We start from the raw sequence: 14,954 nt of genomic DNA, 5'->3' as shown, positions 1-14,954 counted from the left end.
AACGGCCCGTGATAGCGGGGAAATTTCTTTTTCAAGTGAAACGCCTGATGATCGGCAACTGAAGGACTGATGCCTTTCAGAATTCAATTTGAAAGGTGAGAATAGTAAGGAAAGGTCCGGGTATATTTGATGAACAAGCCGTCAGTCGATCGGCCACTCGAAGATTCACAAATAGTAAAAGCAGGATGGTGCCCTAGGAAGCACGGCGGGATAGCGTCCGGCGGGATAGCGTCCGTGTCCGCCGTGCAGTCCGAATGACAAAAAAATGGTCGCTATCACGGGCCGTTTGGGTGGCTCCTGAAGAAGGCGTCCTTACGCCGAAACGCGCGTCGAATTACACTCGCCACAGTGTGATTTTTATTAATTAAATGAGTTCTATTTTCAGATGTATTATTAGGAATGAAATGTATGTTTTTTATTACTGTGTCCACTTTATATGTTTATGAAAATGTTATGTATTTGTATGATTTTTAATTGTTTACATTAAAATCTTGACCATTTTAATTTTTCTTGTTTACCTTTAGTTTTTACTGTCAATTGATGTTACTTGTTTTGCCACTGTTATTGATTGCCTAGGGTGTTTACTCACACACTGCTTTTAAATAATGCAGACTTTTTTTTATAAAATGCAGCCCGTTTTCCCTAAAGGAAAACGGGATGCATTTAATCAAAAATGAAGACCACTGCCTACCCTTAAAAAAATATTTTCACCTGCATTTGCAAAGGAGAAGGGTCTCCTGGGAACCCCTTCCCATTTGCGACTGAATTACCACCTACTTAAAGTAGGTGGTAAATTGCGAGTGTTTTGTGACCGCAATTGTGGTCTCACAACATTCATACATGGCTTGTGAGTAGCTATTAGGAAGTGAACGCCTCTTCCTAATAGCGAGTCACAAAATCTATTTTGCGAGTAGCTAATTGATTAGTGAGTCACAAAATAGGTTTTGTAAAAGGGCCCAAGGTTTTTAGCATCCGCAAAGAGGCCTAAAATGCATTTGCGCACACTAAAAACTGTCGTACATCTGGCTCTTGGTGAATAGTTGTGCAATATAAGTTAATACAAGTCTGTTCAAGTGTTATGACTTGCAAACGCATTATATCGCTTTTGTGTCCATTTCCATTCAATTCCATTGGCATCTAGGTGCTAGGTTCACGGTGGCCCACGCAAGGTGACCCTCGAATAAAAATCCAGCAGGATATAACAGTACTGTCCAGGATTGATGGTTATCGAGGACCGCATTACAAATGTACTGTTTGTCTGAACATGCAGGGCTGTGAACAATTATTACAGCTCAATGATAAAACACTAAGTTAAGTCTAAAAAGTCACAACAAGTGACTAGTAAATTGGAGTTCAAGCAACACAAATTGAGCAAGAAACCCTGAAAAGAAAAGCTGTGTTTCGCATGGTGTTGTCCAGAGGCAGCTGTAGGTAAGCAGTCCCGACAGCCCTCTCAGACTCCCCTGGCATCAGCGACAGCGCGAGGTGTCTGTGATCAGGGCCGGACTGGCCGTTGCGGGCACCGGGCAATCCCCCGGTGCGCCGCAAGGGTGGGGGCCGTTTTTGTTACAGGGCCGTTTTTGCAATCGGCCCTGATGAGCCGCATTTTCAAATCTACCAGACTCACTCAAGAGCAGTTTATGTTGAGTAAAAGCGAATAATTACAGGCGCAGAGCATTACCTGGAGGCTAAAGATGCCTCGGCGCTGCAATACCATGACGATACAAGGAACCTATTTAACATCCTTTCTCTTGTATGGAAACACTGGCTTTGGCCACATGAGAAAGGTATTTCACCAGGAATTAAAACTCAAAACCAAATCCATGCCTACAGAAATTAGGTTTGCATTCCTTAACTTTGAACTCTGAAGAAACACACATAATTATCAAAAGCATGATGGATAAACGTGCAGTATTTGGAGAAGTCAACAAAACAAGGCTAAAAACCACGCTTCTCCCTGCTTTAAATGAGTGGAGTCTGGCAACACAGAAAGAAAACACTGTTTAAAAGCACGCTTTAAATAAATGCTCAAATCTTAACCATGTGCCAAAGGTACCCTCTCTCTTTGTAAAACAGAGTTCCTCCCCCATCCATAGCCCACACCTATCTCCCTGCCATCCAAAACTTGCCCTTAGATGCTTCTCAGAGATTTCTATCGGTGGCTCTCTTGGTTAATGTGACCCCACCAAGAGGCACAGAGCCACCCATGGGGGTGAGACCAGGCCCAGGTGCCCAATAAATACAGGACGTAAAGTTCCTTCAGCAGATGCAGCATTTCAACCAGGCACTGGTGAAAGGGAAGGTGTGATCAGTGACCTGATCACACGGAAATGCATCGCCGGCAGTGGTTAACGATACTTGGGTAGGCAATGCCAGACTTTAACAATGGACGTATATCAAAAGACTTGGGGCCATATGTAGGTAAAACTGTTTTTGCGATTCTCCGATTGCGATTTTTAGGGAATCGTAATTAGAGAATCTCAAAACGAAATGTAGGTAGGATTTGCAAAATTTTTTGCGAATCCTACATATTCCTTATTTGCGAATCGCAAATTGAGATTCACAAATAAGGAATTCCTTCACATTCATTCCTACGGTCTAGGAGGCCCATAGGAATGAATGGGAAGACATTCTAAATTTGTGATTCTAAATTAGAGAATCGCATATTGAGAATGTAATTTCAAGGTTGCAAGGGTGTCAATAGGACAACCTGTTGCACCCCTGAAATATGCATGTGTGCACATGTGGCAGGCATGTATGTGCGGCACATTGCACTTTGAAAAATGCAAAAAAGTGAATTTTTCACACCAATCGCAAATTACCACCAACCTGAAGTTGTGGTCATTTGCTATTCCTTATGCCTAAATCGCACAACTTGGGTGCTTCCTACATTGCATTTAAGGAATCGCAAATTGGGATTCCTTAAATGCATTCGCTAAATAAGCAATCGCAAATTTAGAGATTCCTTATTTTGCTAATGGGTTTTTGTATGCTACATTGCACACTGCCTAAATTGCGTTCGCAAACGCTGAAATTCTGCGGATTTCAGCATTTGCAATCGCAATTTTGTTTCTTACATATGGCCCTTAATGAAGCGTCACAGGGATCCCAAGACGGAAGATTGGCGCTGGGCCCCGAGGTTCGAGACATGAGTCAGTAACAGTCGTAGTGTGACTTGAGAGTGAGCCATCGTAATGCCGTTCTTAATTTGTTTGTCGACAATAATTTTCGTAGTTTGCAAAACCTTATGTTTGACCCAGGAGCGGAGCTCAGGGCTAAAAGCAATGCTTGGGAAACAATGTGTGCCAAGCCTTGTGTAAGAAATAACATTTCCAGCGTGATTAAAATAGAAAGCAGATGAAACACACCGGATAAGATGGTGAAAAATGTTGACAAACTAATTAAACCTCCAAACTGAAATGCCAGCACTTTACAAATAACAAGTACAGCGCAAGCACTCTGCAGGTAAAAATCTTTAAAAATCGTTCCAGAAAAGCAGATGGAAACAGCATCTTGGCCTTGGAAATACTATGCTACAGCCAATAGAAGCGGAGCAATTGTCAAGCATAGGAACCAATGAAAAGCAAGAAAAGCAAGGGGGCGGGATGTAAACCCATTATAAGATTTATATTAAATACTCTAGATTTCACAAGCACAGCGCAAGAGCTATTCAGGCAAAACCTAAAAATGCAGCAATACAGGTATTTTACAGGCTTTGAAGCATAAACGTAAAATAGCAAATGCAGACAGAAATTGTCTAAAAAGTATTTTAAAGCTGCGAATTCTTAAACAATTATTATAATCAATATATTTCAAAATACAAAGGATATTACAGACAATCATTTTTAAGTGACAGCTCCTGACACGTACATGCCCTGAGAAAAAGAAAACATGTGGCAGTTCTCTGCCTGCTCTGTGGCTGTAACATGATCCTGGAAGTTCCAGCGCACACAGAGAGGGGCAGACACACCCACTTCACAAAGAGAGAGAAATGAAACTTAAGTTTAGTTCCTGCTTTTTGATGATGGCGGCAGCAACTCAGGCAGCATCTCAACTCGGAAGCCTCCAGGAAGAGGCCACTTGTTCCATCTGTTTGGAATATTTTTCTGACCCAGTGACTATTGATTGTGGACACAACTTCTGCCGCTCCTGCATCACTCAGATCTGGGAGGGAATAGATGAAAATGTCCCCTGTCCACAGTGCAGAGATATATCTCCCGGGAAACACCTCAGACCGAACAGACAACTGGGAAACATGGTGGAAATTGCGAAACAACTTTATCTGCCCCCCGTGAGGCCCCAGGAGGAGAATCTGTGTGAGAAACATGAGGAGAAATTGAAGCTGTTCTGTGCAGAGGATCAGAGGATGATATGTTTGGTGTGCCGGGAGTCCAAGGAGCATAAAACACACTCCGCAAGTCCTGTAGAGGAGGCTGCAGAGGAGCACAAGGTATGTCTGTGGCATTTAGGGATCACAAGGTCACACCATGAGCCCCACTGAAAAATCTGCAAAGGATTACAAGGTGCGGTTGTGGGTGTTCTGAAACTACAAGTGAAGATCACAGGGTATGTCTGGATAAAGTCAGGGATCAGAAAGTAACTTTGTGAGCCCACAAAGAAGCAGCTAGAGACCATGAGCTATGTGTGTAAGTATTTAGAGGTTACAAGTCACTCTGTGTACCCCACAGAGTTGACAGCAGAAGAGAACAAGGTATGTGTGTGTGAGGGTGTTCAAGATTCCCAAGTGAATACAGTGCTGGAGTTTCTAGGTGTTCTGTGATCAAAGACACCCTGTGAGTCCCATATTGATTGTATTGTATTTGTATTATAAATGCATTTGTATAGCGCTTACTACCCCTGACGAGGCGTCGAAGCGCTTTTTTGGCAAGTAACACGCTACTCCGGGACCCATTGAGGATTAGTGTTGAATTAGTATAGTGAAACATGCAAGTACATTTCAAGTGGTGGGTATGTTAGTCAGTTATTTGGATTCAGAAGGATAGCAGAAAGATAGAAGAGGAAAGAAGGTTTGTATTTATATAGCGCTTCTACCCCCTGATGGGGTGTTGAAGCGCTTTTTTTGGCGAGTAGCATGCTACTCCGGAAACCCATAAAGGATTAGAGGTGAATTAGTTATGTGAAATATGAAAGTAATTTGAGTGGTGGATATTAGTCAGTTATTTTGTGTGAGGATAGCGGTATGATAGAAGGGAAAGAAAGGTTTGCATTCATATAGCACCTGATACCTCGGATGGGGTGTTGGAGCGCTTTTCTGGCGAGTAGCAGGCTACTCCGGAACCCATAAAGAATTAGTGTTGAAATTTGTATAGTGAAATATGAAGTAATTTGAGTGGTGGATATGTTGTCAGTAATTTGGATTGAGAAGGGTGAGGGAGGGGTAAAAAGGAAAAAAGGTTTGCATTTATATAGCGCTTGTAACATTGATGAGGTGTTGAAACGCTTTGTTGGCAAGTAGCACGTTACTCTAGAACCCATAAAGGATTAGTGGTGAATTAGTATTGTGGAATATGGAATTAGAGAAGTGAACATGCTAGTCTGTTATTTTGATTGGAAATGATAGTGGAGGGATAGAAGAGTGAAGGGTTTCTTTTTTAGGTCTTAGCAGTAGGAGGAGGCTTTTGGATGAGTAAAAAGGGTTTTTGGAGGGGAAGAGTCAGAGGGAAGAGTTTAGAAAGGTTTGTTTTGGAGGATCGGTATAGTTAAAGACGTGTCAGATGTTGCAAGGAGGGGTAGAGTAAGAGAGAATCAAGAAAGGGTTATTTTGGGGAACATTGTAGTGGTATGGGGTAGAAGATATATTGAGAGAAGTAAAGGATGAGAAATAGGGTAGTGCATTGGAAATGCTTTTTTGGGAGAAAAGTAACAGACACAGATCCAAGTACATGGAGATACATAGATGCCCTATCGAAGCAAGTACATGTAGGCCAAAGAAGATTTTTTTTCTTTTGTTTTTGTTTTTATAACAACATAATTATTGTACATGTTTATACAAAGCAATACACAAAGATAGGCACATATCTATAAAGAAAATAAATGCTTACATACAAAGGGACAAATACATAGGGGAAACATCCGTTACAACGCAGATGTTTCCCCGCGGTGCTGTTACGACGCGTCCCTTACAACGCAAGTCATTACCACGACTTGCGCTGGAGGGCGCTAGAAGATTAAAAATAGTAAATTTACTATTCCAACACCTTCCCTAGTGTCCACGGGGACTGGTGTTAGAATAGTAAATTATACTATTTGAAATCCGCGCCCCCAGCGCAAGTCGTGGTAACGGCTTGCGTTGTAAGGGACGCGGTGTAACAGCACGCGTTGTGACGGTACGCGTTGTACCGTCATACATCCATACATAGGGTTATGTTATGTTATTAGGGGTACTTTTATAGCGCACGGCTACTCCGAGGAGTGTCCCGGCGCTAAAGACCGTCACCGACCCAGAGTGGAAAGCAGAAAGTGGGGGGAGCTGAGAACAAAATGAAGAGAATCACTGCGCGAACAGCAGAGTCTTCAGATCCTTCCTGAAAGCCAGTAGGTTGGTGTTGGATCTGAGAGACAGCGGGAGAGCGTTCCATAACCGGGGGGCGAGATGTTTAAAAGACCGCCCCCCCCCCCGCAGCGCGCACGTCGGATCACCGGGTTAACAGCCCTGGCCTGGGTAGCAGATCGCAGAGATCTAGATGGTAAATAGAAACTGATGCGTTTCCGAAGATAACAAGGGCCAGTACCGTGAAGGGCTTTAAAGGCAATGGTCAGGGCCTTAAAGGTGATTCACTTCCTGATGGGCAACCAGTGAAGGGCTCTAAGAAGATCACTGGCCCTGGCTCTCCTGGTGAGTCCGAAAATGGCCCGGGCAGCAGAGTTTTGCACGACCTGGAGGCGCGCAAGGAGGAAGTCCGGAAGACCTAGGTATAGTATGTTAGAATAATCTATGCTCTAAAGAAAGAAGAGGCAAAAACTTCCTCAGCATATTCAGGATCGCAAAACACTTGCCGGCCAGACCAGCCACCTGAGTTTTAAAGGAGAGGCTGTTGTCAATCTGGGTGCCCAGATTTTTAGCAACCCCTGAGTCGCTGGCGGGAGGGAACATGGCAGGAGGCCACCACTCCTTCCATCTGGGAACCGCGGGGCAGCCGAAGAAAAGTACTACGGACTTATCGGAGTTGCACTTGAGGCAATTATGACTAAACCAGTCAAACACTGCCCCAAGACAACCCCGGATGGATGTCCCGTCAAAATCGCAGCCCTTGTCGCACGTGAACAGAAGTTGTGTGTTGTCCGCGTACGACACGATCTGGGCTCCACAGTCCTCCGCCAATGCCGCCAGAGGGGTCATATAGATGTTAAAAAGCGAAGGGCTCAAAATTGAGCCCTGTGGTACTCCGACCTCCAAAGGCGGCATTGCGGCAGAGTAAGTGGGGGCCCAGACCGTTTGCTGGCGGTTCGAGAGGAAAGACCTAAACCACCGGAACACCGTCCCCCTTAGACCAATCTCCCAGAGTCTAGAAAGGAGACGGTCATGGGGGACGGTGTCGAAGGCCGCAGAGAGGTCAAGCATGACCAACATGGCCTTGCCTCCTCTATCCAAGATTTCTTTAATGGCCTCGGTGACCTCGAGCAGCGCTGTTTCCTTGCTAAGATTGGAGCGAAAACCGGACTGTGACTTATGGAGTATATCATTCGTTTCAAGAAAGTGGGACAGGGTGGCATGAACATGCTTCTCAACCACTTTTGCGAGCGCTGGCAGGAGGGAAATTGGTCTGTAATTGGCGTGAGAGTCCGGATTCTGATTAGGTTTCTTAAGCAGTGGCAGAATAAGAGCCTGTTTCCATGGTTGGGGAACCTCACCAGTACTAAGGGAGAGATTGAGTATTGGGTTGATGAGATGGTTGAGGCTGGGAGCCATTGACACAAGGAATTTAGCCGGACAGGGGTTTAAAGGGGAGCCAGATTTCAATTTGGAAAGGAGGTCCAGGGAAGCCTGTAAGGTCAACGAAGGAAAGTTCCAGAGGGCGGGGCCGACAAAGTTTGAACAAGGGAGAGGAGGTTGCCATTTAGAGAAGGTAGGCGAGTCCACCTTTCCAAAGGAGGCCTGGATAGTCTGAATCTTGCTGGCAAAAAAGTCCGCAAGTTCAGAGATCCAGGACTCTGAGTGCATGGTACTGGGAGTACACCATGGAGGGGAGATGAAGTCCTTAACTATCCTGAAGATTTCTTTACAGGAACTGGAGGCCTCTTCAATCCTACTAGCCAGATAGGACTTTTTGCCAGCTGTGATGTCGCGATGGTAGTCTCTGACCATGGCCCTATAGGTTTCCTTCGAGCTGGCGTCGTAGTGCTTACGCCACACCCTTTTGCTTTTTTACATTGCTGTCGCTTGTCGGCTAATGCCGGTGAAAACCAAGGGGCGGAACCCTTAACTGAGACTGTCCTGTGGGGGTGAGGGGGGCTAAGACAGCTAGCCGTTGAGTCGGCCAGAGCTGGAGGAGCTCAATGTCTGATTCCAAAGTGCCCGTTAGCGGGCATGGGTGGGTGTCTAGAGCCTGCATTAGCATAACAGGGGAGACCCGGTGGAATGCTCTGGAGGGGCGTGCTTCACGCCACTGTCCTCTGTGGATGCCCTTCTCAGTACAGGGGATCTCAAAATCCGCTAAGAAGTGGTCTGTCCACAGAACAGGAGCTAGAGAGGCCGGAACTACAGGGACAGTAGAAAATATCTGGACCAACGTGTGACCCTTACAATGGGTGGGAGACCGAAGGTGGGGAATGATCCCTAAGGAAGAGGTAATATCTTTGAGCTTAATGCTGTCAGGGTCAGTCACACTGTCCATGTGGATGTTGAAGTCGCCTAAAAGCAGACAGTGTTTGGACCTGAGGCATAGTGTGGAAATAGCCGAATAGAGCTCTTCAAAGAACATGCCCAGGGGGCCCGGAGGCCTATCACCCCATACATGACTGATGGGGTGAGAAGAAGAGACAAAAGGCAAGAACCTCACACCCCTGAATATTGTCCGATTTATTTTTTTTTGTTTTTGTTTTTATAACAACATAATTATTGTACATGTTTATACAAAGCAATACACAAAGATAGGCACATATCTATAGAGAAAATAAATGCTTACATACAGAGGGACAAATACGTAGGGTGGGTATTAATGAATGGGAAAATGGGCAGCATTCCTGTTCCTGGTCCCGACCAGTCTCGAACAGGCTCAAATAGGCACTTACCCTTGTCTTCTCCACCCTTAACAGGCTCAAACAGGCACTCACCCTTGTTCTCTCCACCCTTAGCTTCGATGCCCGGGCTGAGAAGCCCTAAGCCTTGGCCGTTTATAGCCCTAGTAGTCAGGTGACCCCCGTCAGCCAATGGGAACCCTAGCCCTAACACTATCCAATCACAACACTAGCCCTAAAATCTAGAACCAATAGGAGACAAGGACCTTACAGTTAATCTTAGCCCTAGTCCAAGCACCCACTGGCACAGGAAGCCCTAGACCCTACTTCCAATAGGAAGCCTAACCCTACTCTTAGTCCCACACCTAGTCCAGCAACCAATCACGCTAGAAACCCTAATCGCTACTTCCAATTAAAGGCCTAACCCTAGCGCTAGTCCCACCCTAGTCCCAACAACCAATAACACAGGAAGCCCTAGTCCCTACTTCCAATAGAAATCCTAACCCTAGCCCTAGTCCCAACCCTACATTGATTGAATCACAGACCCAAAAACCAATCAGAACCCTCTAATACCCAACCAATAAGGAACTAACCCTAATCCAATAGAAACATCAGATACAACCACCAATCAGTGTACACATGTACCTAACAATATCAGACTATATAAGGTCCCAGCTACCTCAGACAAGGTTTGCTGGCCAGGGAGTTGGAAGCTGTTCCTCTATTCAGAAATCTCCTAGGAAACAGACCGGCTCAATCCAAACTGTGGACTTCTGCAGGTAAGGCCCCAACAAACTTGTCCTCTAACAACACTAATCGTATAAAACTTTACTCCCTCTCCAAGCCAAAAAACGAAGTGCACAGTCCCTATGAAACAGAGTTTAAACAGCTTACAGCAGATTACTGCTGTCCCAGAAGGAAGGGGGGCTGGTTTCACTGACTTACTAACACAAAATGGTCACTGGGGGTGCACTGCTTAACATACAGGTCTTAGCACAGAGCAAAGGAGACATTTGGAGGGAAAAACTGATAGTCACGGGGAATGAGAGTGAAAAACTACAGAGTTTGGACTGCAAATCCCACAATTCAACAGGTTAAATGGAAGCAGTCACAGGCAGGAAAATCCACAAGTTTAAACACAAAAATATGGGATAAATTATGCAATCACTGGCAGGTTAAAACTACAATATTAAACTGTAACAACCACAGGCAAAGTCAGTTAAAGAAATGTAATAAGAAAAAAATAAGATGATGCAATCACAGGTAGGGAAAATTGTTTTAAAACATTTTTAGGAAAGAGACAGCACTAGTCTGCCTACTTACCACTTCCTGGACTCTGCTCACTGCAATCTGGGCCACAGGTAGGCTGCACTTCACAAGATGGAGGAGAATGATTTGGGGTGCACCCAGCAAAGCCTTAAGGGGCCTGGGCAGGTGTGAGAGGGGGGGCTCAGATTTGCTTGGAGCTGTGGAAAACCAATAGCAGTCCTAGGTCTGCTGGCCTGGGTGTGGGGCTGGAACTGGGGAGCTGCTCTATTCACAGATCTCCTGGGAGACAGACATGCTCAATCCACTCTTTGGTAAGGCCGCAACAAACTTGTACTCTAGCAACACTATTTGTATAAAACTTTACTCCCTCTCCTGGCCAAAAAAAGAAGTGCACAGTCCCTATTAAACACAGTTTAAACAGCTTACAGCAGATTATTACTGTCTCAGGGGGAAGGTGGGAGCTGGTTTCACTGACTTGTTAACACAAAATGGTCACTGGGGGTGCGCTGCTTAACATACAGATCTTAGCACAGAACAAAGAAGACATTTGGAGGGAAAAACTGATAGTCCCTGGGAATGAGAGTGAACAACTAGAGAGTTTGGACTGCAAATCCCACAATTCAACAGGTTAAATGGAAGCAATCACAGGGAGGACAAGCCACAAGTTTAAACTCAAAAACATAAGATAAACTATGCAATCACTGGCAGGTTAAAACTACAATATTAAACTGTAACAACCACAGGCAAAGACAGTTAAATACATTTAATAAGAGAAAAATAAGATGAGGCAATCACAGGTAGGGAAAATCGTTTTTAAACTTTTTTAGGAAAGAGACAGCACTAGTCTACCTCCTTACCACTTCCTGGACTCTGCTCACCTCAATCTGGGGCACAGGTAGGATGCAACTCACAAGATGGAGGATAATGATTTGGGGTGCACCCAGATAGTTGTCCAAGAGCACACGGTAGGTGAGTGTGTAGTCAGAGTTCACTAAGGACACACAAGTCCCACAAAGGAATGCACAGTATTTACGTAGGATTTTAGGGATCAAAGGTTGTTTGAGTCTCATAGAAGGGGCTGGATACAAGGTCAAGGTATGTCTTTGGTTGTACAAGGTTCACAAAGACACAGTGTGATCCCCACTGATGAACCTGCGAAGAGCACGTGATGTGTTTGGGTGTTTTGGAACCACAATGGAAGACCACTAGGTATGTCTGTGAAAATTCAGAGATCACAAAGTCACTTGGTGAGCCACACCAAGGGGCAACTGGAGAGCCCAAGGTATATGTGTAAGTGTTCAGAGGTCAAAAGTCACCCTTTGTATAGGGTGAACAGAAGGCTCTGTGTCACTGGTATACAATTTTTCCATTCCTAGACGTTGCCTTTTGATATCATTTTGATCCAGTGTGTTGAAGTAATAGAGTCCAGTAAAATGACCCAAGACCACATCTCCCAGGATGCACTGATATGTAATATCAAAAGCCCAAAATGGAAAAGCTTTGTCCCTATGGCATGGCTGGTCACCCTACCTGTGTATGCCATTGAGGAGGTTGCAGAAGAGAACAGGGTATGTCTGTGGTTGCTCAGGGAATCAAAAGGCTCCGGAAATTACCCAGAGGAGGCTGCTGAAGAGCTTTAGGTATGTGTGTGGATGTTTACGGATCATAATGTACCCCTAGGCCCCAACCAGAAGTCTGTACAATAAGTGTATGTGGGTACTCAGGATTCGCAAGTGAAGACAATGTAAATTCCACAGAGGAAGAACCGGCAGAGGAGCACACAGTATGTGTGTAGATGGTGGCCTGGACACCTAGCCAGTTGCAGTCTGATCCAGTGACACCTGCAGCTACCCAGGTTTCCCCCTGGGGATTCCTGACCGGGATATCCAACTTACTGTTCTTCCCATCAACAGATGCCTGCCCACCCCAGGACCTACCTAATGGAGGCTGCAGCGCAACTAAGCAGTGGATGTGTGTAGCGGGCAGGCTGCTACAAGCCTGTCAGGACCCTTCTGCACCTGGACCATGCCCAGGGCCACAATGCCTAGCCCTCCCTCCACCCAAAGATACACCATCACCGAGCTCTACACCCTCGACCATGATCACTGCAACAAACACTGCCACAACGCCGACCCACGCTCTACGGTAGGACTTTTCACCTGCACTCATTGCCACTTCAACTGCCACTAAACACACACCAGCCCACCCACCAGCCCCACCACAACACACCTCAGACACCACTATGAGATTCATCCACTCAGGAGCTCTCACAGACCCATAACCACACCACATCTTCAACCTCAGAAACCAAAGGATCGGCCAGGAACTCACCACCCTACTCAACACCTCTATCACCTCCGCAACATTTCCTGATGCCTGGAAAACGCAGAAGTCTGAACACTACTCAAAAAATCCTGCGCCGACCCCAACAAACTCAAAAACTACAGGTCAATCTCCCTGCGCCCATTCCCAGCGAAGGTATTGGAAAAGATCCTCAACAATCAACTCATGACACACCTGGAGCAGAACCAGCTACTCAATGCCTCCCAATCAGGCTTCCGCATTGATCACAGCACCAAAATCACCTTAATTGCAGACACTGATGACATCGAACCCTCCTTGACAGAGGAGAAACCGTATCTTTGAACCTCCTTGACCTCTCGGCAGCCTTCAACACCACATCGGCATACAAGAGGAATCACTCAGCTGGATCAACTCCTTCCTCACCAGGAGAACCCAGAGGATCCACCTCCCACCTCTCACCTCTGTACCCAAGGCAATCACCTGCAGTGTCCTCCAGGGCTCATCCCTCAGCCCCACGCTCTTCAATGCATTTATGACCCGGGAAATGGCCTTTACTATGTGGGCTGAGCAACACGTGTTGTTTTCCCACAAGGGGAACCATGCATGCCTTAACCACGCATGTGCTTAGTTAAGACTGTGCGCAGTGTATATTCTGGAATGGGTGGGCACAGGAAGAGGAAGGATCAGGAAAGGACTGGTAAGTGGGCCTGGGGCCGGGTTTTGGATGGGTGAGGGTAGTTTTTAAGGCTCAGGGAGGATCGGGTAGAGTTTAGGGGCTCAGAGGGGTCAGAGTAGTATGTAGGGGTCAGGAGGGAGCCAGGTCGTTTTAGGGCTCAGGAGGGTCAGGTCGTTTTTACGGATAAGGGGGGAGGGGTTGGGTAGTTTTTCGGGCTCAGGGGGATTTTAGTTCGTGTGTAGGGCTCACAGGGGGTTGGAGTAGTTTTTCGGTCTCCGAGAATCCAAATGGTTTTATGGCTCAGGGCGGTGGGCTGGGGCGGTGATTTTTACCACACATATCCCTTTACCAGTCATGCCTTTACCACAAACTTCCATGGTATAGACATGTGTGGTAAAGGAATGCGTTGTTCAGACACATTCTTTGTTCAGGCACAGTTGTAGAGGCATGTGTGGTTTAGCCATGTGTGCCCCTGTCATACAACCATATGATCCCACTGGGCAACATCATCAGATCCCATGTTCTCAACATAATTTCCTATGCAGACAACACCCAACTCATCCTCTCACTCACAGACGACTCCACCACCACCTGAACCCACTTACACAGATGCTTAACAAATGTCGCTGACTGGATGAAGGACAACTGCCTGCAGCTGAACACAGACAAGATGGAAGTACTGATATTTGGCAACAGCAGCAACACATGGAACCACTCCTGGTGGCCCTCAGACATAGCACTCGCAACCACTCCCGCCGACCACACTAGAAACCTCTGAATCATCATTGCCAACAAGCTCACCATGAAATCACAGATCAACACCGATTCCTCCACCTGCTTCCTCACTCTGTGCATGCTACGTAAGATCTTCAAATGGCTACCCCTACACACGAGACACACTGTGATAGCAGCCCTCATTACCAGATGACAGGACTATGGCAATGCCCTCGATGTAGGAATCGCCGCACACTATCTACAGAGACTTCAAACCATACCGAACGGCTCAGCCAGACTCATCCTCGCCATTCCCCGAGTGACCCACATCCCACTGTGTAAAGCATTTGTGAACACATACAGTAATCCATTGACAACACTACAGATGGACACCACACCAGATTTTATATCAAAATAAGTATTCTTTATATAGACTTTACACAAGACCACAAACGACAAAAATCCACAATACTATACTTAAGATGGTAGTTTTAGCTTAGTTCAGTTCTTAAGATGCAACACTTTGCGTCAATGTACCTTACGATGCGTTGCGCTTCCACAACAAGCAATGTTGCAGCGATGGAAATGCGGCAAAGTTCCAGTGCAAAGAAATAAAGACGTGAAGATCTTCCATATGTGGCACGCTTGCCCGATGATGCGAGAAGTCTCGGTTCGATGCTTCAACTGCAGCGGTGACACCCTTGTTCAGCGATGCAACGGCAACAGCCTCGGCTGCGGCACTCTTCTCCGACGTTGCGAGAGGCTTCCGCACAATGCGACAACTACAGCGGCG

The 14,954-nt window shown here is 46.0% G+C and overlaps 1 protein-coding gene across 1 annotated transcript in view; it reads left to right on the top strand.

The window, feature by feature from the left end:
• Positions 1–4,021: 4,021 nt before the first annotated feature.
• Positions 4,022–14,954, top strand: part of LOC147668282 (E3 ubiquitin-protein ligase TRIM39-like) — a 175,297-nt gene continuing 164,364 nt past the window's right edge. Inside the window, exon 1 of the mRNA XM_086948633.1 lies at positions 4,022–4,450. Within this exon, the coding sequence (XP_086804759.1) occupies positions 4,022–4,450 (429 nt within the window). The remainder of the gene's footprint in view (positions 4,451–14,954) is intronic.

Source organism: Lissotriton vulgaris, unplaced genomic scaffold, assembly GCF_964263255.1.
Source record: "Lissotriton vulgaris unplaced genomic scaffold, aLisVul1.2 SCAFFOLD_328, whole genome shotgun sequence".
NCBI classification, from domain to species: Eukaryota; Metazoa; Chordata; class Amphibia; order Caudata; family Salamandridae; genus Lissotriton; species Lissotriton vulgaris.
This window is presented reverse-complemented; position numbering and strand designations above follow the sequence as displayed.